Source organism: Mauremys mutica, chromosome 4 (genome assembly GCF_020497125.1).
Source record: "Mauremys mutica isolate MM-2020 ecotype Southern chromosome 4, ASM2049712v1, whole genome shotgun sequence".
Taxonomy (NCBI): Eukaryota; Metazoa; Chordata; order Testudines; family Geoemydidae; genus Mauremys; species Mauremys mutica.
In genome coordinates this window covers 97678706-97702828 of record NC_059075.1, presented here as the reverse complement: position 1 = coordinate 97702828, position 24123 = coordinate 97678706, and the positions used below count along the sequence as shown (strand labels likewise).

The 24123-nt window shown below is 39.4% G+C and overlaps 1 protein-coding gene across 8 annotated transcripts; it reads right to left on the bottom strand.

Annotated features, from left to right (window-relative positions):
- Nucleotides 1-331: 331 nt before the first annotated feature.
- Nucleotides 332-18854, bottom strand: RNF141 (ring finger protein 141). 8 transcript variants are annotated; one of them, XM_045015056.1, is made up of 6 exons: nucleotides 18698-18854; nucleotides 15364-15569; nucleotides 14361-14469; nucleotides 11381-11562; nucleotides 4897-5004; nucleotides 332-3268 (listed from the first exon to the last, which is right to left on the bottom strand). In XM_045015056.1, the coding sequence occupies exons 2-6, from the start codon at nucleotides 15504-15506 to the stop codon at nucleotides 3118-3120; spliced, it is 693 nt and encodes a 230-aa protein (XP_044870991.1). In that variant the 5' UTR covers nucleotides 15507-15569; nucleotides 18698-18854; the 3' UTR covers nucleotides 332-3117. The 8 variants fall into 8 exon arrangements, with proteins under 8 accessions (XP_044870991.1, XP_044870990.1, XP_044870997.1 ...); XM_045015055.1 differs by having other exon boundaries at nucleotides 15364-15566; XM_045015062.1 differs by lacking the exon at nucleotides 18698-18854 and adding an exon at nucleotides 18476-18594 and having other exon boundaries at nucleotides 15364-15566.
- Nucleotides 18855-24123: the final 5269 nt, after the last annotated feature.

Sequence of the window (24123 nt, the reverse complement as noted above, 5' to 3'; positions counted from 1 at the left end):
TAATATGAGTGGCTAAGCTTTCTGAAAAGCGTGATTTTAAATTGACTATATACCTTTAACAAGGAGCTTTTCAAAACACTTTGGTGCAAGAAACTGCAACTGCAATGTTTCTTTTATGGATTGGGGGTGGGAGATAAGCAACAGCTTCCCCAGATATGGGGGTAACTTGCTTATTCTCATTACACTTTTAAAGTTTAAACCACATCCTACTCATGAATAGCATATGTTCTTGTTAAGCATACCATCTGTATGATGGAATTTAACTGAAATTAAAGCTTTATTTTTCCAGTATATCATATTAGAGAAACTAGGAAATCCCTTAAATTTGGAATTCCTTTAACATTTTCTTTCAGAGTTTATTTATTGCACAATTCATACACAAGTTACAATACATTGGAATGCCTTTAGCTATCAATACAATCAGTAGTGTATAAGTTGTATCCCCATATCAAACCTTTAAGAAATCTTCACTTTAATGCTAGAATACAGAGCATAAAACAGCAATTTCATATGGCCTCCACCAACAGCTATTTACACTAATTCACATTCAAACATCAGCCTTTTGAAACCCACTACCATGTTCAAGTTAACTTGAGCTTTTTCCTTTTCTAGTATTCATCTAAATGTAGTATTTCAGACTATGAAATATTGCCACTACTGAACTATATTTTCCAGTGCTAACATACTTTCCTTTTATAATATACAGTACATACAAGGCACACATTACAGTAACTACATCACAGTGTACATTAGAGAAGCTTAATTTAAAAAGCTGTACAGAATATAAAGTTTACATTTTCACTTTTTAAACAAATTTACAGTTTTTGCTTTAGTTAGTGCTGCGTGTCACTATGTTGTGGTTAACCTATCTGCATTCACTACAAAGTCACATTTTAAGGAGTACATATACGATCTCACCAGAGAATCAGCATACCAAAAAAAAAAATCTCACTCAAGGAATTCATTTCTTTTAATGTTTGAAAATATAAAATCAATTGGAGGATTTAGTGATTTCAGATGCTTGCTTGTGGTTCAATATAAAAATAGCTTAAAAAATTAAAGGTTATTTTAACCTCCTGAATGCACACTAATGCTGGGTAGAAAGGAATAAGAATAAAATGGGTTTTGTTTAGAAATGTTACTATTTTAGTGGGAAAAAAACAAAACAATTATGCATTTTCAGCATAGGTTTTCATAGTATTTAGTGCAGCCAACTACTCCACAATATTTAGTGCAAACAAGTAATCCACAGTTTTTCTGAAGTATCCAGAAGTACTCACTGACATGATAGGATTAAGAGGAGGAACCAGTTAATTGTTTTAGATCTGTAAACTCAGACATATTTTTAAAGATGCCTAAATACAGATTTACACAATAAGCCATAATGGTTGTGAGGGTGAGTTGCACAGGATGTCAGTCTTACTTGGCTCACTCTAGCTTTGAGTCTGACGCCTCTGCCATAAGCCAAACTCAAATGTGTGTCGTATTCTGTACAAGTTCCCAAGTACAAAAATTTGACAGGTACATAGGTAAGACTCCCAGGGTTTGGTCCCTGGGTATTGTTACTAGTTACTCTTCTGTACAAAATTTCACAAAAAACTGTATATCTGTAAGTGCAAAACCTCTCCATGACAGCGTTTTAGCCTGAAACAACACTATGTTTTAACAGGTATGGCAAATGAAACTGCAATTTATACAAGAATTTGTTGCCATTTGTATTCAATGGAACAACTGCATGTAAGTGTATCTGTATGACTCCAAGTGTTAAGTCAAAACAGTTCAATTTGTTAATTGCAAAAAAGAACAACAATTATATTAGCTCAATATGTCATTTATGTATGAGAGAATTCAAAGTCTGTTCCCTGTGCACTGGCAAACTTTTTTTTTTGTAAAATATAAATTTAAATATTTCACTGCAAAAACACTACAGAAGTATCTTGTTGAACGCTCATTACTTCCTTTTCACCAGATTTTCAGAGCTGTACATTCTATGGGAAGCAAAATGAAGCTATTGTTATCAAAGCAGAAGTTTCTGTGCTACAGAAAGGCATATTGCACTTGTAGAAATAAAGTACAGCACCAGTTTAGCTTATCAACTTTTTTTTTTTTTTTTAAAGCATGCATAATGTTGTGACTTTGAAAACTCAGGAAAAATGGAGAAAGCCAAAAGCATCAGGACTAAACAAAACCATGACAGCTACTGTACAGTGCCTTTCAGCAAAATGAGTTCTTTTCGGATATGCTTAATGCACAAGACAATTTTTGGCTGTCGCTCATCAAAACGCTATGGAAATATATTGTTTTAACCTTAGGGTCTGTGTGTGAAGTTATTTAGCATAGTTTTGTTAGCTATGAAACTTTAGAAATCAGATAAAACAGCCTTCTAAAAGGTTTACTCTGCTAGGAGTAAGGAAAAGCACACACATGTTGACATGGCTGGTTTCTGTAATCTCTGAGAATAGATTTAAAAAAAAGTTTTCTTTGCTAAAAATGACTACTGGTTTAACTCAAAACATATAAATACTAAACAGAAATAAATGACCATGGGTGAGGGAAGGGGCAAAAGATGCTTCTCATATTTCAGCAATAAAACTTCACAGTTTAGTTATAATTGTGTAATCCTAACTCATGTTAACAATCTTTATTCCTGTGAGTCATCCCACTGAAGTCAGTGGGACTAGCTGTGTGACAATGGATTACTTATGAGGAAAAAGGCTGCAGGGCAGGCCCTTTAATAATAAGACACTGCATCTTCTATAATAAAATTCCATTTGTGGTGTTCAAAAAGCTGGTGCACAATGCTATTATGTTATAATTAATACTAATAAAATTATTCCAGTGGCTCTTAATCTTGTCAGAAAAGACATTGTTAAAATAAACTTTACAAGCATTAGTGATTTAACAGCTTAGAGCATTTAATGAAGCTACATATTAAAAGTTAAGAATGAACCCAGACATATTAGCTCATATACCGTTTTAAAAGAATAGTGTGGTTGCTGTAAGCTAAATCTAAAGAAACATCTAAATGAAATGAAGTATGGATGAATGGGAATGAGAAGAAAAAGCAGATGTTCATGACAATGAACTTTCAAGTACTTCTATCAGTAGTCATCAACATCATGGCCTGTGAGGCTGGCCTGCCTCATCTACCATGTTGAGTATATAGCTAGCAATGTCATCTTCTGTAGGTGCATCTGACACCACCCAAGAATCATTTGCCCCAGTCACTTGTAGACGGCAGATAGGACAGTTCCTGTGGCGATCACTCCTGTTTAGGAAATCAGATAAATAGTTGGTTAAAAACAAAACAAACAAAAAAACATGCACACTTCTGAGATGCAAGTATTGCACAGCATCTGTTTTTACTGTCAGCCTTTGCATGCTCTGCATATTAAGAGAGACTGCAAAATACAACTGGAGTAGGTGACTGCAAGCATAACTGAAAACCCAATCACTTGAATAGTGCCTTTGTGTTGTCTTTGCAATCAACATTAGTCAACAATTCTGAGTGCAGCAATATTCTTAAAAGTGATGAAAATGGTATAAAGATTGTCTTAGTGGCTCAATCATATTTTCTCAGGTTAAATAAAAAGTTTTTTCCAACTCTAACCATATAAGCCTAACTTGGGATCCAGATGTCAAACTCTGTTTTGACTCATACAGCAAACAATAATAAAGACTATGCAACTGGAATCTAGTTAACAATTCTGTCAATCAACCATCATCATGGAAACCAACTCATTCATGCAGCAGAGATTGTGCCTGTTAGCACTGCAGAACCCACTAAGTCCTACTTGTCCAAGGTAGGAAGATAAATTTGATTATACACAGGGATCTAATTTCTTTGATTAAAGCTGTGTGAGTATTGCATTAAAGACTTTCTCCTCAGCAAGAGTTTTAAACAACCAGAGAATCAAATGTAGCCATGAGTAAATGGCCAACTCATTTAAATTAATATCGATTGGGCCTGCTGCCCAAGTAAACCAGAGCTGAATTTGGCTCTCTGATTTTTCCCCATGATTCTAAAGATTGGCATGTTAATCAATAGCACGACTTCAGCTCTAACTTTAGAGCAAAAGGAGAGGCTAAAAGGCAATCTGTTGGTGGTATTGTGTCTAACTTGATACTATATTGTAAAATAAAAGTTATGCATATATTTCAAAATACTATTTAGTATTAATTAAAAACAAACTTTTTCCCACAAAAATTATTGTACTGGAGTTTTATCAAATTTAAGGGAAAATTTAGAGTATTTGGTGAAAAGGCTTCTCAATTTAATGCCTAAAAATATTCCCTTTGCAATATGTTTATTCACAAAAATAATAATTGGGCATTCCATTTTGCCTTATGCTTGTAACATTTAAAGAAGACTAGACTCGTTTTTAAAGAGAAAAAATTTGTGGAACTTCTGACCCGAACAGATCAAGAGGCCAGATTCAATGTGTTTCCCCTTTTCCTCCTCTTGAAAACTTCATGCATGTCTACAATGTTTTAAGGAATTAAGAATAATATGGGCAACAAACTACAAAAAAGGTTTAAGATACTTCTCAATCTTCTTAATCAATTCAAAGTTAATCAGTTTCCTTGTAATTGTTAGTTAACTTGCTTTACATCTAATTATGCTTTATCAGCTACTTTCACTATTACAAGTGAATTCTACTAGTTGTCATTAAGAATTAGAGCTTTTTCTGGATCAAGTTGTTAATCAAATGCTTGCAAATTCTGAAGTGACCCTTCATCGCTCTGCTGCAATCCTGGTATTTGCTCAAGGGTCCTATCCATCATATGTACATTACTCAAAAGATATCTTTAAATATCAGAGCATATTGGTACACGAGAGTCCTTCATACCAAAACCAAACATGTTAGAAATGAGCTTCCTTGTTAAGCACTTTACCATTTATCAATGCATTTCTGACAAAAGCTGTGAGCACATGGTAGGATCAAATCAGCACGTCCATCCATGCAGATGCAACATTCCTCCTCCTCGGTCAGCTGTTTAACCCTGCAATAGACAACAGTATTATTCAGTCAAAACAAATTCAACGCTATTCTTCTATCTCAAAATATTCCCTTTGTGCACATGCAGACTAGTTATTTTTTGTAGATATAAACATTCAAATTAGTGATAAATAAGCAGAAGAACATATCATCCATTATGCAACCTGTTTGTGGCAACAACTGTGGCCCAAAGTCATCAACAAAAAACTGCAAAAGGAACTGGGGCTTCACTGGGATTATGCAACCTATTTTTGTATCACACGATCCTCTTTTGGTCTCACAAAGGGTTATATACTCATCACTTTTCATACTGACCAGTGAGGTCTGCAAAGTTCTTATTCTGAACGATTGCATATTGCATCCTTTGACCAAGCAACTGACATTAAATTTTACAATAAGGGCAGGGACAGACTCTGCCTTCAATGGCCAAAATGCTACCCTAAAGCAGATATAGCTTTTAATAAATTAAACTTTGACTTTAGGCCAAATTTTTGTTTACTGGCTGGAACAGTCAACAGCTGATTTTTTTTTAAAAAACAGGATCACTGACAGAATGCGTTTTCCATAATATTGCAGTTGATGCTGATGTCAGAGACCAGCTGTTTAAAGTTCTCCTAGGGGGCAGGTTGAAGTCTCTCTTCAAAATACTGCACTGGAATGCTGAACAGTGAGGGTAGCATTGCAGAAAGGGTTTCACTTAGTGGGATTATATTTCTAGAATGACTGCCCTGGTTTGTGACTGTTTAACAAAGGTGAGACACTAATTTGGGTGGTCATTTGATTAGATGTTTTGTGAACTATTCTAATACAGAATGGATGCCAGCTAATGTAATGGCTAGTAGTTCAAGTGTTTTTGTTCTGGTCCTCAGCACTTCTTTCAGGGCCAAGTTTATGCCTGGGATTTCCTTTCCAAATTACTGATTCTCTTATTTTTGTAGTTTATTTCAGGCTGTTGTCAATAGAGAAGACATTCTTTACAAATATAGGTAGTGGTTAGGATATAGCAAGGCCTGCTGCCAAATATATTGATAACCAAAGAAAGCATTTGAATTCATTAAAAAAAAAAAAAAAGAAAAAGTAGAGGTGGCTATTGACCGTAGGTCTTCTAAACAACCTCCTCTCCGTTAAAAAAAAACAAAAACCAGTGATGGGCCTAGGATGGCCTTTTTAGTTTGCTAGGCAAGGAACATTGAAAAATTTCCCCATCCCCATCAAGATGAGGCAAAAAAGGTTGAAAAACATATGTACTGCTACATAAATTATGGGACTCCATTCTCTGTTAATAGCTGTACTTTTCTATGACCCTATTTCAAAGTATGAGAGATTTACTGGTACACGCATACTAGTGTACCTGCTTGATGCACCATTTTCAGCAAGTTTCAAGGGGCTGGTATTTAGTCATAGGACCAAGCCCTTGAAAATACATGCAGCCAATTTATAAGTAACTCAGAGAGTATTGGATATACATGACATTCTGGAAGGTTTACAAGTTTGGAAAAGGCCACAAATGGAAAGCCTTAAGTTTTAAGACATAAGCATTTGCTTGTTTTTCACTAGTACTAGATAAAGTTAGTAGAAACAATAAAGATACTTTAATATATTCTGGATGGAAAAGTAGATGCAACACAAGAGTGGGACACTGTTTAACTGGAAGGGGTTAAGATGAAAGGAAAAACTAAGTAGATAATATTCACTATTTTTGCTCAGTGATCGCTACTTGCAGAGCTAACAAAAATCTGAAAGGAAGCAGAGTTTAGCCAACTGAGTAGTTCACACAAAAAACAAACAGATTAAGTGGGTAGAAGAACACTTGAAGGGGCTTCACTGTTTGTTTTTCAGTGTCTTTAGATATAGAGGGACATGAAAAATTAGAAGATGCTAGCTAAGTTGACTCAAGCTCATTACAAATACCATTTCAAAATCTTTACTTCCATTTGGCAGGTATGTTGCCACAAGTGATCTGATTTACATCCATCAGCTCATTTAAATGGAGAGGATGTTGCTCTTGACCTCTCCCCAAACAAACAAACCAACCAAAAAAAACCATACCCACACTTCAAAAAAATAGCTTCTTTTATTCTCCATATATCCCATCCTTATTGCCTCACCTCATAACTGTAGACTAGGACAGTGTATCAAGCTTCCCAAAAAAAAAAAAAAAAGCGCCTCTTACAGCAGTTATGCAAATGGAAGCACAGTGTCCATCGTCTGAGTGTGTGACTAAAAGGCAGGAATATCCCAAATATGCCTACAATATATTTGTTAATGTTAGTGCGTCAATAAATCAGTAATAAATCAGTCAATAAATCAGCCAAAAAAGTAAGACAATGTTCCTATGCAAGACAAACAGGAAATTAAATCAGAGAAGAGTGTGTCTTGCAAAACTGTCCCATCCCAGTTTAGTTGATCATTCTCTGTAAGATGAGCTTGCAGTCTCTCTCCTCACATTGGGTAAGTAGTATTAGCAGGAATTTCACATGCTGTTCTCCCCTCACCACTGCTAATTTTTATCCTTTTTGTGTTCCAGCTTATAGAACAGTGGTTCTCAACTTATTTACCATCGTGGGTCAGAATGTGTTATGTGGGCTGCATCCAATACTACCCCTATGGCACTTGGGGTTTCACATGGGCTGCAACTGTGCGCTGATTGGGCCATAGGTTGAGAACCACTATTATAGAACAACATAACTGGTGAGATTTCCTTGCGTTCCTGACTGAAGTGGGAGCACAAATCCCACTGTATTTTCATAAGATTTGTGATAAGTTACTAAGGTGCTCTTGACATTTTGGCTCAATATTTCTTCAGTATTGCTGTGAGAATGCATTTAAGAAAGCTCAATGAAGACTATCGAAGTGACAGCTTATCCCCAAAGCTTTCACTATCATCAGAGATGGAACAAGTTGGCAAGACAAATATTTATTATATGGGAGTCATATTTTAATTTTTCCACTTTGAAAGATTCTACCACTGCAAAAGTATTCCTTACATTTAAGATGGGAAATGCTGTCAGACTAGATAATATCCCTCAAAACTGAAGAAAGAGTGCCTGCTGTAAACATAACTTAAACAGGGGACATATTTGGGGTCAGGAAGGAATTTTCCCCAATGTCAGATTGGCAAAGACCCGGGGGGGTGGTTTTCGCCTTCCTCTGCAGAATGGGGCACAGGTCACTTGTGGGTTTAAACTAGTGTAATGGTGGAGTCTCTGTAACTTGAAGTCTTTAAATCATGATTTGAGAATTTCAGTAACTCAGTCAGAGGTTAGGGATCTATTACAGGAGTGGTTGGATGAGGTTCTGTGCCTGCAACGTGCAGGAAGTCAGATTAGAACAGTGGTCACCAACCCATCAATCACAATCGACTGGTTGATCCTGGAGCCTCTCCCAATTGATCATGATCTCCCAGCTGCTAAAAGTCCGGCAGCACAACGGGGCTCAGACAGGCTGCCTGCCTGCTGTGACCACACACTGCTCCCGGAAGCGGTTGGCTGCTGGTAAGTCTCTGCAGCCTCTGGGGGGAACGGGAGGGAGGGACTGGCCAATGAGAGCTGTGGGGGTGGTGCTTGTGGGTGCAGGCAGCACAAACAGACCCGCTTCCGCCACCCCCTCTCCCATCAGTGGTAAGTGTCTCCTGGCCAAAGCCTATACCTCACACCCCTTCCTGCACCCCAACCCCTTGCACCAGCCTGGAGCCCCCTCCTACACCCAAACTCCCTCCCAGAGCCCATGCCCCTCACCCCCTCCCACACCTCAACACACTGCCCCAGCCTGGAGCCCCTCCTGCACCCAAACTCCCTCCCAGAGCTTGCACCCCAACCCTCTGCCCCAGGCTCAACCAATGCACACCCCACAGTTGAGAATGTTACACTGATTTGTGACAATCCCTGAAGGATTTTGAATCTATAAACCACAAATGACACTAATAAAAAGTAAAACTCATGAAATGTCCAGTGGATTCTATGAGATTGGGTGCAGTGTGACCATATGACCCCTGCACCCAAAGTCCCTCCTAGAGCTTGCACCCCTCACTCCTGCACCCCAACCCCCACCCCAGGCTCAGCCCTGAGCCCCCTCCCATACTTCGAACCTCCCAGCCCCAGCCCAGAGCCTGCACCCCAACCCAGTGAAAGTTAGTGAGGGTGGGGGACAGCGAGCGACACAGGGAGGGGGGAATGGAGTGAGTGGGGCAGGGCCTTGGGGAAGGGGCAGGGTAGATCAAATTTAAAACGTGATCTTGTGCATAAAAAGGTTAGCGACCACTGGATTAGATGATCATGATGGTCCCATCTGACCTTAAAGTCTAAGTCTGACAAGTATTTTATTTTCATACATCTTAAAACAGAGAAACAGATACTGCCCACAGTTATAGCAATGCAACTCCCATGTTGCATGGCTTGGTGTTTGGATGTTGCACACTTATCTGAGCTTCGGTGTTGCTAAATGCTATTTTTTTTAAAACATGCTGTCATGTATAATGAACCTCATAGTCATGATTTTATATTACAGATCAACTGAAAAAAGTTATTTTTCCTACTGGTGCTTTTTACAGCCACATCAAAAACCACTGGAAGTTTCACCCTACAAAACAAACTGTTTAAGACACTGAAGTAAACAGGAGAACAACAGTATAAGACTTCAGAAGCTTCATATCTGGTAGTCAGAACAACTAACTATCACAGAATCCCGAAGAGCAAGCCACACATTTAAATTTAATATATTCTTTCTTAAAGAATACAAACTACACTAAAGGAACCACATAACACTAACAGCTCAAAGAGACAGGATCAAAATATCCCCCTGCTAAGGAGTCAACAAGAGGATAAGGTGGCCTTTTCTAGGCATTGATATAACTGTACTAGTGCAAGCCCTAATGTAGAGAAGCAAAGCCACTATTTGCCCCACAGGAGTTTAATTCTTCCTGAAATCAGGTTCAACTTCACTAACACAAATAGAGGTGCTTCCCCATCTACATTAGGAGTTTCATCAGTGTATCCACACGAGTGTCTGCTTTGGAAATAGAACAGGAGTACTTGTGGCACCTTAAATACTAACACATTTATTTTAGCATGAGCTTTCGTGAGCTGCAGCTCACTTCTTCGGATGCATCATGCTAAAATAAATTTGTTAGTCTTTAAGGTGCCACAAGTACTCCTGTTCTTTTTGCGGATACAGACTAACACGGCTGCTACTCTGAAACCTGCTTTGGAAATGTTTCCTGTTCACAGCCAAAATTCCAGCATCTCTGTTAAGTGGTTTCTAGGCAATAGGTGTTCTCCCTTCTTAAAAAAGGCAGAACAATGACTTGTTTTGAAAGTGCAACAACTTTTTTTTTTCATATTAGAACAAGTTATGTGCACAGGTCCTCTTAAGTTGCTAAACCAACTCTTGTATGTCAGCTTAAAAACACTATTCAGAATAAAGATAGTACAATCTCCCTTTCTCTTACTCCCTCAAACAACTGGAGCTAGCAGTCTTTAAAGATAGTTAAAACTGATTTAGTAACTTGCTTAGGATTTGCAAAGTTCCTGATTGCCAGCTTTGCTATAGTTATTTCCTCACCCATTACTCCGAAATAGCATTGTTTTACAGTGAATGATTCCATTTAGTTATCATTGTTTAAAACATCTCCCTACTTTACTTCAACTTTCACATTTAACTTTCAAGGTAATACAAAATCTTTACATTTAAACAGTTATCAATAGCAACTTTTCAACATGGAGACGGTGCAAAGATTCTTCATTCACTACATTCACGTCAACCATTTTATAAATTTTAAACTAATTGTAAACTAAAAGGTACTGCATGTGCTGATCTCAGTCTGTTGCTTTTCCTCCTAGCTAACAAAGCAGGATGTCAACACCTATGAACCAGTACATATTTTTTTTCCAGTCTTACAAGTTAAATTATGGTTATCATTGATGACTTTCAAATGCCAACAGATGGGAATTTCCAAATGCCAAAATGTGAGGAAAAGAATGTTTAAGTGGAACAATAACATTACGTCTGTGTAAGCAAACGTAACTGAAAACAGTTTTGTAGCCACAGCTGATTTCATTTCCTTCTGTTTCCTCACTCAGAAGAGACAACATATACTAGGTTTATATTACACTATAATAACTAAAAAGACTATTCCAAACCTATTGTGTACAGGCACCAATGGTAATTCAGAGTCTACTACATGATTACAAGTATTTACACCACACCCTTTTTGGTAACATGCTCATTTTTTGGCAGACAAAATCTGTTCTACCTACATTTATTGTGTTGGATGGGAACAGTTCAGATTTAATATGATTTTGGAGGGTGTATATTTATTACAAACAAACATATATATACACACACACACACACACACACACACTCTGTAATATATTGAACTACCTTCCCATCCATAAGCTGGCCTGGCAAGATGACACAGATGACAGACTTGCAGCAGTCCCTTCAGAGGCACTGCTCTGTGCAAGAACTCCTGCTGCTTGACTTGTGATGTCTTTATAAAGCTGAATAAACTGATACAAGTTCATAATTCTTGAAGCTTCTACAATGCCACTTGTTTTGTTTATCTAAAGATACAAAAGTTTATAAATATATTTGTATTATGTAACATATATTAAATTTATTTGCCATCATTTCTGAACATAGGTAGATAAGTAAATATGATCAAATGCACTGGAAAATACAAGCTTAAGTATGATATTTGCATCACACTAGACTTACGGTATTCAACTATATTAACCGCTAATTAAGTAAAAGCGTTTATGTCTAGAAACTTTAAGCATAAACAAAACCTTGGCTAGAAATCTATTGTTTCATTTTTAGGGCTTTAATTTAGCCTAGCCAGTATCTAAATTATACAGTACCCACTATCATGATTACAATGATGGCTGTCTTGATAGAAGTCATCATGAAAATCTTGTTCTTCAAAGTACTGACCCCGCCCAATTTTTTATATATAGGCTAAAAGTAAAAAATAAAGCTATATTAAAAATTGTTAGTCCCAGAGAATAGTCTTGAGCAATGCTGGATTTGAACTCTAACTGAAGGAATTCAAGAGCTTTATTAAGATTCTGGATGTCACTTGACAAGCTAAAGTAACGTGTAAAAAAATTAAGAAAAACAACTAAGAATGACAAAGTATTACAAAAAACACTATCAAGTGATCTATTTAAAAATGCAGTAAATGCTGTCTTTAAAGAGACTAAAATAATAGATTTTATGGCCAGAAGAGATCATAATCATCTAGTCTGACTTCCTGCACTACACAAGCCACGGAATTTCACCCAACAATTTCCATTTCAAGGCAAATAGCTTCTGGATGAATTAGAACAGCGTTACTCAGACTGAGGCTCAGGAGCCACAAGTTGCTCTTTAATGCGTCTCCTGAAGCTCTCTGCAGCACAGGATATTAAAACACTGTGATTTAAATATTAATCAAGCAAAGTTATTAACCAACCAAGATGCTATTACTATGTTATTAACCAATTGTAGTTGATAAAATAATACTTGGTCATTCATTTTGCTGTGAGAATTTTATTTTTTATACATATATAGAGAGAATAGTAAATGAAACAATGAATTCACACTACTGTGTCTCTTTTGGGTAATGCTGATCGCTAATTTGGTTCCTGAACTCCTGAGATCTGAGTATCACTGAACTAGAGCATCTCTTTTAGAAAGACATGAAATTTTGATTTCAAAAACTTTGAGTGATGGAAAGTAATTAAAAACCTTGTGCCTTACTTGAATTTGCCTAGCTTCAATTTCTAGTCATTTGAATTTGTTATGCTTGTTTGCTAGATTAAATGGCCTTCCAATACCAGAAATCTCTTCCCCAAGTAGATACTTACAAGCCATAATAAAGTCACCTCTTAATGGTCTCTATGAGATACATGGATTATATTATTAAATCTCACTGTAAAGCAGATTTTTAAGAACTCAAATTATTCTTGTAGCTCGTTTCTAAACCCTGACCAATTCCCCGCCCCCCAACATCCTTCTTGAAGCAGTGACACCAGAAATGGACATAATATACCAGTAACAGTCTCACCAATGCCATATGCAATCGTAATATTACTCCTTAATCCTACTTGATATTCTGCTGCAGGAGATTAACACTTTTAGACTCACACCACCAAGGTGATTTCACCTTTTAATCTTTTTCTGAGTCATCTCTATCCAGGATAAAGGATAGGGGACTGTAGGTGTTATTTTTTGCTCCTAGAAGTACAACTTTGCATTTGACTATATTAAAATTGCATATTCGATTGTGCCCAGTTTACCAAGGGATCAAAGATCACTCTGAATAACTGACCTGTCATTTATTTACCACTCCACCAATTTTTCTGTCATATGCAAACTTTAAGAGTAATGATTTTATATTTCTTGCCATACCATTTAACAACATTAGGCCAAGAACAGATCTCTGTAGGAACGTCACTAGAAACCACCCTGATCCAGTGACTCCTCATTAGCATTGAGAACAGTTAGCCAGTTTTTATATCATTTAATAGTTGCCACATTGATTTTATATACTGTTACCTTTTGCATTTCAGTGTCAACTTCTGGTTTTGTGGGATGAATATCCACTGCAAAACTAACAATTCAATATTCCAAAGTAGCACTATTTGCTTTCTTAGGATGAACCATCATTGAACAAGTGTGTTCATTATGAGTTTCAGTAGGGCAGAGAGCCAAGATGAAGTCTTACAGTAAAAAAAAAAATTAAATTGAAGTCATACACATTTATTGCTGCATGTTAATGCAGCTATCAATTATGTACTTTTAACAGTGTCACGGAAACCTATCTTGCTTCTAAAATTAACGGAAGTGTCACAATAAAGTCCTGATTCTGCAAGATGGTTGAACTGCTGTGAAGCCCCAATAAAAATGATTTGCCTACATGGTTCAGCTTGTAGGATCAGGCCTAAACCAATACCATTAAAGGTCAAAGTTTCAAATTAAAGAAAGAGTCTCTTCATTTTTAAAAGTGTAGGAATTTCATCTCCCAGTGAAGTTAATTCTGAATGTCCTTTATTAATATGCAACCTCTGTCAAGCTTGGACTATAAAACTAAACTAATTTAGTCTCCAATTTGTTTCACTTTCTGTTTCTTATATATTAGAAAGATGTTCCAATGACTGGATTGCAAATTGTTTAAAAGCAGTCATGGAAATGTTACTGTTGATACTGACTTTTTAGGAATACCTAGATTTTAGGCCTAACTGTACTTAACAGTATAGGAATACCTCCAAATATTTTTGAAACATATTGTACTGAACAACAATTTGATTTTCACTGAAAAGCCATTTTTCTCAGTTACCTGCAGATTAAAAACCTGAGTTAAAAGTTCTGATAATCTTACCTTAGTACAGACTATCCGAACCACCACCTTCCAAAGAGCAGAGGAATCAGAACCTGGCTGCACTTCAAACAACAGATGTTTGTCCTGGCCAGAAGCCAACTTTGCGGTGCTGAAACACAGATGCATTAATCTGACATTATATATTAGGCAGGCAATGCTTAGTGAAGTCACCTTTGAAAGAAACAGACACTTGCATCATTTACCCATCCACATTTAAACCTGAACAGCATTTATATTAATTATCAGAGGGGTAGCCGTGTTAGTCTGGATCTGTAAAAGCAGCAAAGAGTCCTCTGGCACCTTATAGACCAGGGGAAGGCAACCTATGGCACGGGTGCCAAAGGCGGCACACAAGCTGATTTTCAGTGGCACTCACACTGCCCAGGTCCTGGCCACCGGTCTGGGGGGCTCTGCATTTTAATTTAATTTTAAATGAAGCTTCTTAAACATTTTAAAAACCTTATTTGCTTTACATACAACAATAGTTTAGTTATATATTATAGACTTATAGAAAGAGACCTTCTAAAAATGTTAAAATGTATTACTAGCATGCGAAACCTTAAATTAGAGTGAATAAATGAAGACTCGGCACCCCACTTCTGAAAGGTTGCTGACCCCTGTTATAGACTAACAGACGTATTGGAGCATGAGCTTTCATGGGTGAATGCATGCATCCGACGAAGCGGGTATTCACCCATGAAAGCTCAATTTCAGACCTAATATTCAAATTTTAAATATTTTTCTTATACACAAACACTTTAAAAAGATAAAAAAGGGCCAACACGCTATAATAAAAACATACGCTGATATTTTTGTGAAATATTAATAGATTTGATTGAAATTATTTATATAGGATCAATCTCAACATGGACTTTGAGAATTTAAGGACACATATTTGAAAACCTGATAGTAGATTATGAATAAGTCTATCCAAGATACTATTCTGTACATAGTCTCTGTACAACACAACAATGGGAAAGGAATAAAGAACATGCAGCCTTACACATCATTAAGTTCAGCTACTCTTCCCAGAAACTCTTCATAAGTCAGAAAGCCACTTTCTCGAACCAAAGATGCATGTTTTATTACTTTTTCTGGCAACTTGTTAATAGCAGTGTGTGTCTGGTTTGAAATCTGTTGACCCATGATGAAATTCTTCGGCTCAATGTCCAGGCAGAAAGGAGGTTTCAGTCATTTGTGGAGCTTCTGCTAAATACATTTTTAAAAGTTTATTAATATAAATTTAGGAGTCTCTGCTCCCTTTTCTCTCTTTCCTTTTAAGCATGGCAACTTATCTACTCACTAAGGAGTTTGGAAAATCACCCACTGATTACTAAAGACACAGCCTTGGATAAGGGACACATCCATAACATAACCCAGGAACAATGCAATAACACTTCTTGGAGTGTTACATTTTAAAGTAGCAACTTGTGAAAAGGCATTCTTTTGTTCATAAATTTATTCCCATTATATACAGAATGTACTGTTTGAAAAACTCCACATTGCAATGTTTTCAAACACAGGAATGCAAGAAGAGGGAGAAAATTATGAAGTGAGGCTAATATGTGTCAGTTTAAGAAAGAGCTTCTGACTTGCAGAGAAAAATCCTAAGAACTAATTGTATATTTAGCTGTATAATTAAACTGATATGTTCAGAACAAAAATGTGTTTCCCTATGCTTGTCTCAACAAAGAAGTTGGATGTAACTAAATTGGTTTCTAAGTGTCTTAGTTTTATCAGTGCATTCCCCTCGGATGGACACTCTTAAATTGATTTCAAAACATCCACTGTAGGGGGTTGCACTGACACAACTAAGTCAATTTAAAAACCATTTAATTAAATTGGTGCAATTTCTGTATGCATACAAGGCTTCTGAATATTAAACACAAGCCAAAGAAGATACAAGCCAGAGATGATGTTACAGAACAGTAAAACATTAAGATTCATGATTATATTAAGGATTAAAAACTAGGCACAGCCACATGATCCTCAGATCTCTCTCTGGCTACTGATTTGTTTGATTCAAGTAAAAGTTTCCCTCATTTAAACAACCTTGTATAGACTTGTTCCAGTGTCTCCTCCCATTTCCTCAATTCATCCATCACAGGCTTCCTCTACATTCCTCCACACTTTCACCCCACTGGTGGTGCAGGATCATTCTCTACAGATTCTGATCCCAATATGCAGAAGAATCTTCATACCCTCACCTTATCTAAACTTCATTTCAAGTTAGTCAAACATTTGCTTCTCCTTACTATTTTTATTTATTTAAGAGTAACATCTAAGAGGGAGACAAATTAAATTTGTAGGGACATAGGCTCAGATCCGACAGCCAGCGCCACTAGTACAGACCCTGTGGAACTCCATTTACTTTAATGGGGCTCTTCTAGTCTGAGTTACCAGATTCAATTGAAGGATCTGGGTCTTACTTTGTATCTGCAGTTGCGCTCTGAGTTTGGTACTAGCCACATTATAAACAGATTTATAGTGTCACTGTACAAAACCTTGATCCAGCAAACATTTCTGCATAAACATTTGCAGGATCAAGGCTTATTGCTGTAAATAGCTGATTGCAACTACATAAAATTTTGGACAAGAAAAACAGACAAAATGTGTGTTACAGTTGTGAAAAGTACATTCTCCTCTAAAGGGTCTACTGTGAAATATCCAACTATATGTTATACATCAAGATAACAAAAATTTAAAACTTAATTGTAAAATTCAGACCAAATTCTGTTCTCAGGTTCTCTGAACTCTCACTTAAATCACTGTCCAACACCACTCTTTCCTGGCTCTTGCCCTCAAATTTGGCTTTTAAAATAAAAGGGAAGAGAAACTGAGATGCATCTATAATCACAATAAGTACCCCAAAATCTTTCACTAGCATAACCTACATCCCTCACATACAACCTTCCTCTGCATCCCCTGTTTATTGTGTTTCTTTGTAAACTTGTGCCCCATTTAAACTATTAATTTCTTAGGGCCAATGCATCTTAATGGGGCTACAAAAATGACAAAAATATGCCAATCTATTAGTACCTAACACCACAACAAAACAGAGCTTGGAAATGAAAGAGCTGGCACAACTGTTTGCCTTAATATTTTCTCCATAAAGACCAACATAATCCACATTTGGTTAGAAAAATTTCAGCTGAAGAAGTTAACAAATTGACTTAACAAACGATAAACTGCTTTCAAAGCTACAGAACTCTTGGATTATTGTATGATAATTTAAAGGCATGAGTAACTTTCAATCTAGTCAATTTTACAGCCATGTTAAGCCATCCAGAAAATAAGGGTTTATAATGTAATAGCTGAAAGACCAAAATTATGGGGAAGAGAGTAGGTTACCTAATAGGCGTTTCCCTCTTCAGTTACTCTGAAATTATATAGCTGTGACAATCAGTAACACTATAATCAAGTGTGTAACTAAGCCTGCATCACTGATTCTCCATTCCTGTTGTAAACACCCTTAATTTAAGTATTTGTATTTGAACTCAGTACTCCAGAGATGAACTAGTAAGTTCTCTGCTTCAGTAAGCCACTATGCAACTTAGCCCTTAATATACTACATTGTCAACACACAAAAGACTTTAGTTTATAAACAAGCAGGCATATCTATTCCATTCTACAATTACTGAATGGAGATTTAATAAGGAACTACTCCTGTGCTTCACCCTGGGCACAGCCAGACCTGCAGATGGTAAGTAGGCGCTACCACGGTTTCTGGTGAGGGTTTGTGGTGCAAAGCCCCAGAGTACTGTTGTCACGCACATTACTGTGCACATGTACCATCATGTTACTGGATTGCCATTGATGTTTGCCACGCTTCGAGTAGCGCTGCTGAGGCCTAGTCCGTAAACCTCGGGCACAACTCACTCCCCTCCCTTACACCACCTCCTGCCGTTACATAACTTGCACCACCCGGGACCCCTATGACGGCATCAAAGCCAGAGCGCCTGGGTACAAACAGCGCCGGCGCTCGCCCGGGGGTGACGGGCCGGGCACTGGCCTGAACGCCCGGGCAAGGTGCACGCCGGCTGGCGGGTTTAAGCCAAGCTGAAGGAGGCCCGCGGAAGGCGGCTCCCCGGGGCTGCCGGGCCCCCACCGCTCACCCCCGCTGACCGCTCCCCCGACGCCACAACCAGCGGGCACGTGGCCGGCCCCGCCCAGCTCGGGCACAAGCTGCCCAGGACAAACGCCGCGTGCCCAAGGCTCCGAGGCGGCGCGTGCTGACGGGGGGCGGCTCCGGTCTCCCCGCAGCCTTTCACCTGGGCCCGGCCCTGCCTTGCCCGCCGCCCCGTCACTGCCGCGCCCGGCCCCAGCGGCAGCCTCACCCCACTCCCCCGGCATCTTGGCCCCGCCGACCGGCCGGGCCCGCCTCGGGCTGGTAACGGGACTGGGACCGGGAGGCCTCCCCGCGCTCCCCCCAAACCCAACCGCCAGCGCGAGGAACGGGGGCCGCCGTCACGCGCAGCGCCTCGCTGACGTGCTCGGTTGTGCGCGCGCGCGCCTCAGCCGCCGCGGCTAGGAGACCAGGAACCCGCCCCGCCCCCTCACCTGGAGGCTGAGGCGCCGGCCGCGGGGCGGGGGGCCCAGCCATAGCGCCGGCCAGGCCCGCTGCTCGGAGCAGAGCGGCGCTCACGGCCCCGGAGCGTCCGCGGGGCCTGTGGGGGCTGCACAGCAGGGGTAGGGTGACCAGATGTCCTGATTTTATAGGGACAGTCCTGATATTTGGTGCTTTGTGTTATATAGGCGCCAGTTACCCCCCACTGCCTGTCCGGATTTTTCACCCTTTCTATCTGGTCACCCTAGACTGGGGAGTTGCTGGGAGGGAGAAGGTGACTGGAGGGTGGAAAGTTTCTGGTGGGCCGGGGAGCCCCCTCCTGGGGGACGCTCACGCGCCCTTTGGCTGGGGGGGCGGGGGCGCGCATCCAAGGGAGAGGCGGTGGATGGGGAGGCCTGGCAGGGATGCTCCATGTCTGGTTTCTGTGGCCCCACACATGGGGTGGCGGAGGTGTCCTGTTGTTGGGAGGCGTTGGCTGGACAGAAGTGATGGACAAGTTGCGTGTGCTCCTTCCAGCGTGTGGCTCGCATTGAAGTACTGCCATGCTGCCTTGTCCCCTACCTCACTGTCCCTGGTGCACACCTGGCCTCCACCATGCTGCTGTTACAGTGGGACCCAGCCCCTTCAAGCCATGCTGGCACAGCTGCTCCACACGGAGTGCCATGGCTGGCAGCAGGGAAGGGATTAATAAAGTGACTGGTTGGTATGGCTCATGGGCTGTAATTTGTTCCTCCTTGGCCAAATAATTATGGGGGTCAGGATTTCATGAGTAACATACTATTTCCTTTTAGTACTAACAGTGTGAATTCCAGCCCAATGGCCATTTGAAAGAGTAAAATAGATGAGAAATTTCTTCCAAAACATACCTTTCAGTGTACCAGTTTCTGAGGCCCAGAACCTCTACTATGTTGTGGCTATTTAGTGCCACATCACTGGTGAATTTTGATAAAGCTATTTTAACAGGCAGTGTGAGGCTAAACAGAGTGAAGGGAGATCCTCTGGTAGAGAGAACAGGCAGGCCCGCTGCTCTTAGATATCCCTGGTGCTGACAGGGATTGTGGCTGAAGCAAGAAGCATGACTGGGACTTCCTGTAGTGCTGTATTCATTCCTTTGAACCATTGTCAGCCTGTGTAGAGAATCAGTCCAGCCGTGGGGAAGATTAAAAGCCACATTGGCACTCACTGCCATAGCAGCAGGATCTGGGCTTGAATGTTGGACATATGTGGAAAATACCAAAAGACACTAGGGATTAATTTTTACTATGAGAGAAACAACAAATTTACATAGAAATTATAGAATATCCTAGATCTTCCACCATCATAGCCTGGAAAGCTTTCACATTTAGTGTTTTTTGTTTAAAGAAGAGAAAGAAGGAGTTGTTGCCCCACTACAATATGTTCCATTAAAAAGAAATTCCTGTATTCCAAATAAGATTTGGCTTGGGCTTGTGACATTTTACGTATTTCCTGCAGACAGTACATACACCTCCCTCCCTCTTTTATAAGGTCAGCAAACATCTGGAGCCTAAGTGTGGGAATCCAACTCATGTTACTTTTGAGTGAATAATACAAAATATTATTAGATGTTAGATGGAACCAATCATTCTTATAGGAAGCTCAAGCTGACTGCCATTTCTGAGACTTCCTGGAGGTGATTAACAAGGCGCACTATGCAGTGACTGAGCCTGACTATCTTCAACAGATAATAAAGTTTTGATCCTGTGATTGGGTTCAAAAGGCCCTGCACTGGGTTAAGACCTAATGAGAACTTCCTCAAGCAACCTACAGAGGATGTAAAATCATCTGTTCCTTTCAGCAGAAACTGTGGACCAGATCCTCATTCCCCTTCTAACTGCTTTGCACTGCTCAGGGAGCACTCCAATGGGAATAGGAAGGGAGCAAGTCATTTCTGTCTGAGAAGTTCAAGGACTGCAATTCTGCTTGGCCTTTATATGGGATGCAGAAGGGTAGTGAAAGTTTCTTTGTGCCTACCCTACCGCAGCACTTTTGCATATCAGCCAGGCAGAATCTTGTCCTGAGTCAGGAGTTTAGGATTTGGCCCGAGGATTCTATCCTGTAGTTGTTCTTAGAATTCCAGCACTAGCAAAACTATTCAACAATGGTTAAAGGGCAAAGCACTGTGAGCATAATAAGGATTTCACTCTTTTTTCATAATTCTCATATCCAGTCCTACCAGAATAAATAGCTTTTAAAACTGCAGTGGATACCCATGTAGTATGAATATATACATAATTCATGCATTGTTATTGGAAGGATACATTTTGAAGTTTGTGATCTTATGTGGGTGGTGTAGCCTTATTCATACATCTCCTGCGTTGCTTTATGAATATTTATATTTGAGATATCACATTTCTAAGATATTGATAGATCATTTTATAAGATGAACATCATTTTATTAAAATTGCATGTAAAACATTGTGTATCTTGCATTTTTGGTAATTCTTGTCAGATAACAGAGACTTTTAAAGATACAGTAGAACCTCAAAGTTGCGAACACCTCGGTAATGGAGGTTGTTCGTAACTCTGAAATATTTGTAACTCTAAACAAAACATTATGGTTGTTCTTTCAAAATTTTACAACTGAACAATGCCTTTTTATTTTTTTAGTAGTTTACATTTTACACCATACTGTATTTTATTTGTTTTTTTCTCTGTCTCTGCTGCTGCCTGATTGTGTACTTCCAGTTCAAAATGAGGTGTGTGGTTGACTGGTCAGTTTGTAACTCTGAAGTTTTACTACATGCTTTTAACACTTACACTTTGATTTCACGACAGTTATATAACAGCTCATGATTGGGTGATGGACTTATGACATCACTGGTGGTAACACAGCCAGTCATTAGACAGTAGATTTTTGTTAACTTTCAGACTGCAATCCTAGGACCTGATAATCCCACTGAAGTTATTAGTTCTGTTCTCCTGAGTAATTGTTATTCACATTAATAAAAGCTTTCAGGATCAGGCAAATGCCTCCAAAACCAGGTGGTCTTTTTCTTACTAGATGGGCAATTATAGCTAATATAGCGTATATAATTACATAATATATTTGATATATAATATTATTTATAAGCTGTTCCCTCCCTTCTCCCATATAGGCTGGATTGTGATATCTTCACTGCTGTTGAATATCACCTGACACTGAGTAGTCTTGTTGAAGCAAATTGAGTAAGGTACCACTTAATGTAAGGCTGTCACATTCTGGTCCTTGGAGGGCTGTGCAGTAATTATACAAATATTGCAAGTGCTGTAATGTTTTTGTTAAGCAAATCTTTTAAAGAAAAAATTGCAGCTCAGTAAATGTATTTAGTTTTGAGTTCAGCTTGTGGTAATGACTTGGGGGTAACTGCTATTTGCGATATGAAGTTATATTGTTATAAGAATGCTTGGATTTTTTCTCACACTTGTTTCAGTAATAAAAGAAAGAGTAAGAATGTAAAAGAATAAAAAATGTTTTAAAAGTGGAGACAGCAATATATAGTTTATATATATATATATTTTTTTTTCTGTGAAATCATTTGTTGAGGGGTTGGTTGCTGAGATTAGCTCACATCCTGATCTTAATGCTCATCTTCCTGTTTGCTTTGTAGTGGAAAAACCTATTTGAATTCATTTAAACAATGTCCAAGAACATTTGCACGTTCTACTATATTTTACATCACTATCATACTTGTCTGTTATGGCACTTGCTGATTAATGTTTCTATCACTGTTGTCATTGCAGAGCTAGTCTCTCACTGTATGGAGAGCAATGAGCCAGATGCTTCTGTTCTATATGGACTCTTTGTTTCACAGTGCTGGCATAATCTGTAAAACCATTTGTGGTCACTGGAGCTCCATTAAAATCAGACCTTTAGCTGTTCTAATAAACCCCAGGGGGAAACTGCCATGCACAGAGCAAAACTAGGATTAGGGGAATGCCAAGTGTTTTAAACCATCTTTGCACCCATCCCTTTTATTCATGCTGTGTGTGTTTTGGCTGCATTTGAGAAATCAGGTCTCACATTTCTTAGATGTATTTCATATGATGAACAAAGACGATCTTTTGTTATTTGAGTCCTGATCATCACCCTAATATCCATGTCTGCAGAGGACTCTGCCCCCAACTCAGTGTACTGTGTGTTCTCCCTTACCTGGAGTGTGGGGGCTCTCCAGAATCTGTTCATGGAGAGGGCTGGACTGAGCTGAGGAGGATGGGTCTTTTCCCAGTCCCCACCTCCACCAGAAAGGTGACACAGCCTGTCCCACCCTATCAGTAGAGGTCGGTGCTTTTGCAGAGATGGAGAACGTAGGACATAGGTCACCTTTGGCTGCAAAATGCTTTATTTTAATGTTGCTCTTTGTTGTTAATTATGTATTCCTAGCCTCTAGGCCTGATGGCTAAAATATACTACAGCAGGTACCAGGTACTCTGTAATAACACATTTGCAGAACTCAGCTTTTTGCCAAACTGCTGCAGCTCCGTGTTTGACATTTTGTTGTCTCTGCGTCTGCCTCTATTCCCCCAGTGCCAAGCTACAACTGCCGTTTTCTGTGCTGCTTTCACCACAATGGGGAGCGTATTACATAACTAGCACATTCGCCTGCCCTGCTCTCCATAAAAAGGGGAGCTACTAGGGTGACCAGATAGCAAGTGTGAAAAATCAGGACAGGGGGTGGCAGGTAATAGGAGCCTATATATGAAAAAAAACCCAAAATCAGGACTGTCCCTATAAAATTGGGACATCTGGTCACCCTAGGGGCTACAAAGCAGGACATGAGAGCTTCTGGCTGTCAGGACCACCCTGACCTGTCTTTAAGATATGTACCAAAAGGGGAAAATGTGGCAGCCAGGGATGAGTCTATGAGCATCACAGGCACCAGGTAGAATTCCATCCTGCCTGGGATGCAAAGTGCGTGGTGCTGTGTTCCAAATGGGGCTGCTGATAGAGGGTTGTGGCAGCTGGAGGAGCCAAGCCAATGAGCTGCAGTCTCTGGCTTGGGCTCCATCCTGCCCAGGATGTGAAGTGTACAGGTCTGGATTAAGTAAGGTTGCCACCTCAGGTAGAAGAAAAACAGGGCAGCCCATCAAACTTGACAGCTGGCAGGCAGTGTGTACTGAGCACTCAGATTTTCTGGGACAGCTACCCCAAAAAAGGGACCAATCCTGGGAAAACCTGAACCTGTGGCAACCCTAAGG

Coding starts and splice junctions, on each gene's coding strand:
- RNF141 (XM_045015056.1), bottom strand. CDS start 15,506: ATGGGTCAACAGATTTCAAACCAGACACACACTGCTATTAACAAGTTG. Junction 14,470..15,363: donor GTAGCTGAACTTAATGATGT/GTAAGGCTGCAT, acceptor TCTGTGTTTCAG/CACCGCAAAGTTGGCTTCTG. Junction 5,005..11,380: donor GCCAGCTTATGGATGGGAAG/GTAGTTCAATAT, acceptor TGTCTATTGCAG/GGTTAAACAGCTGACCGAGG.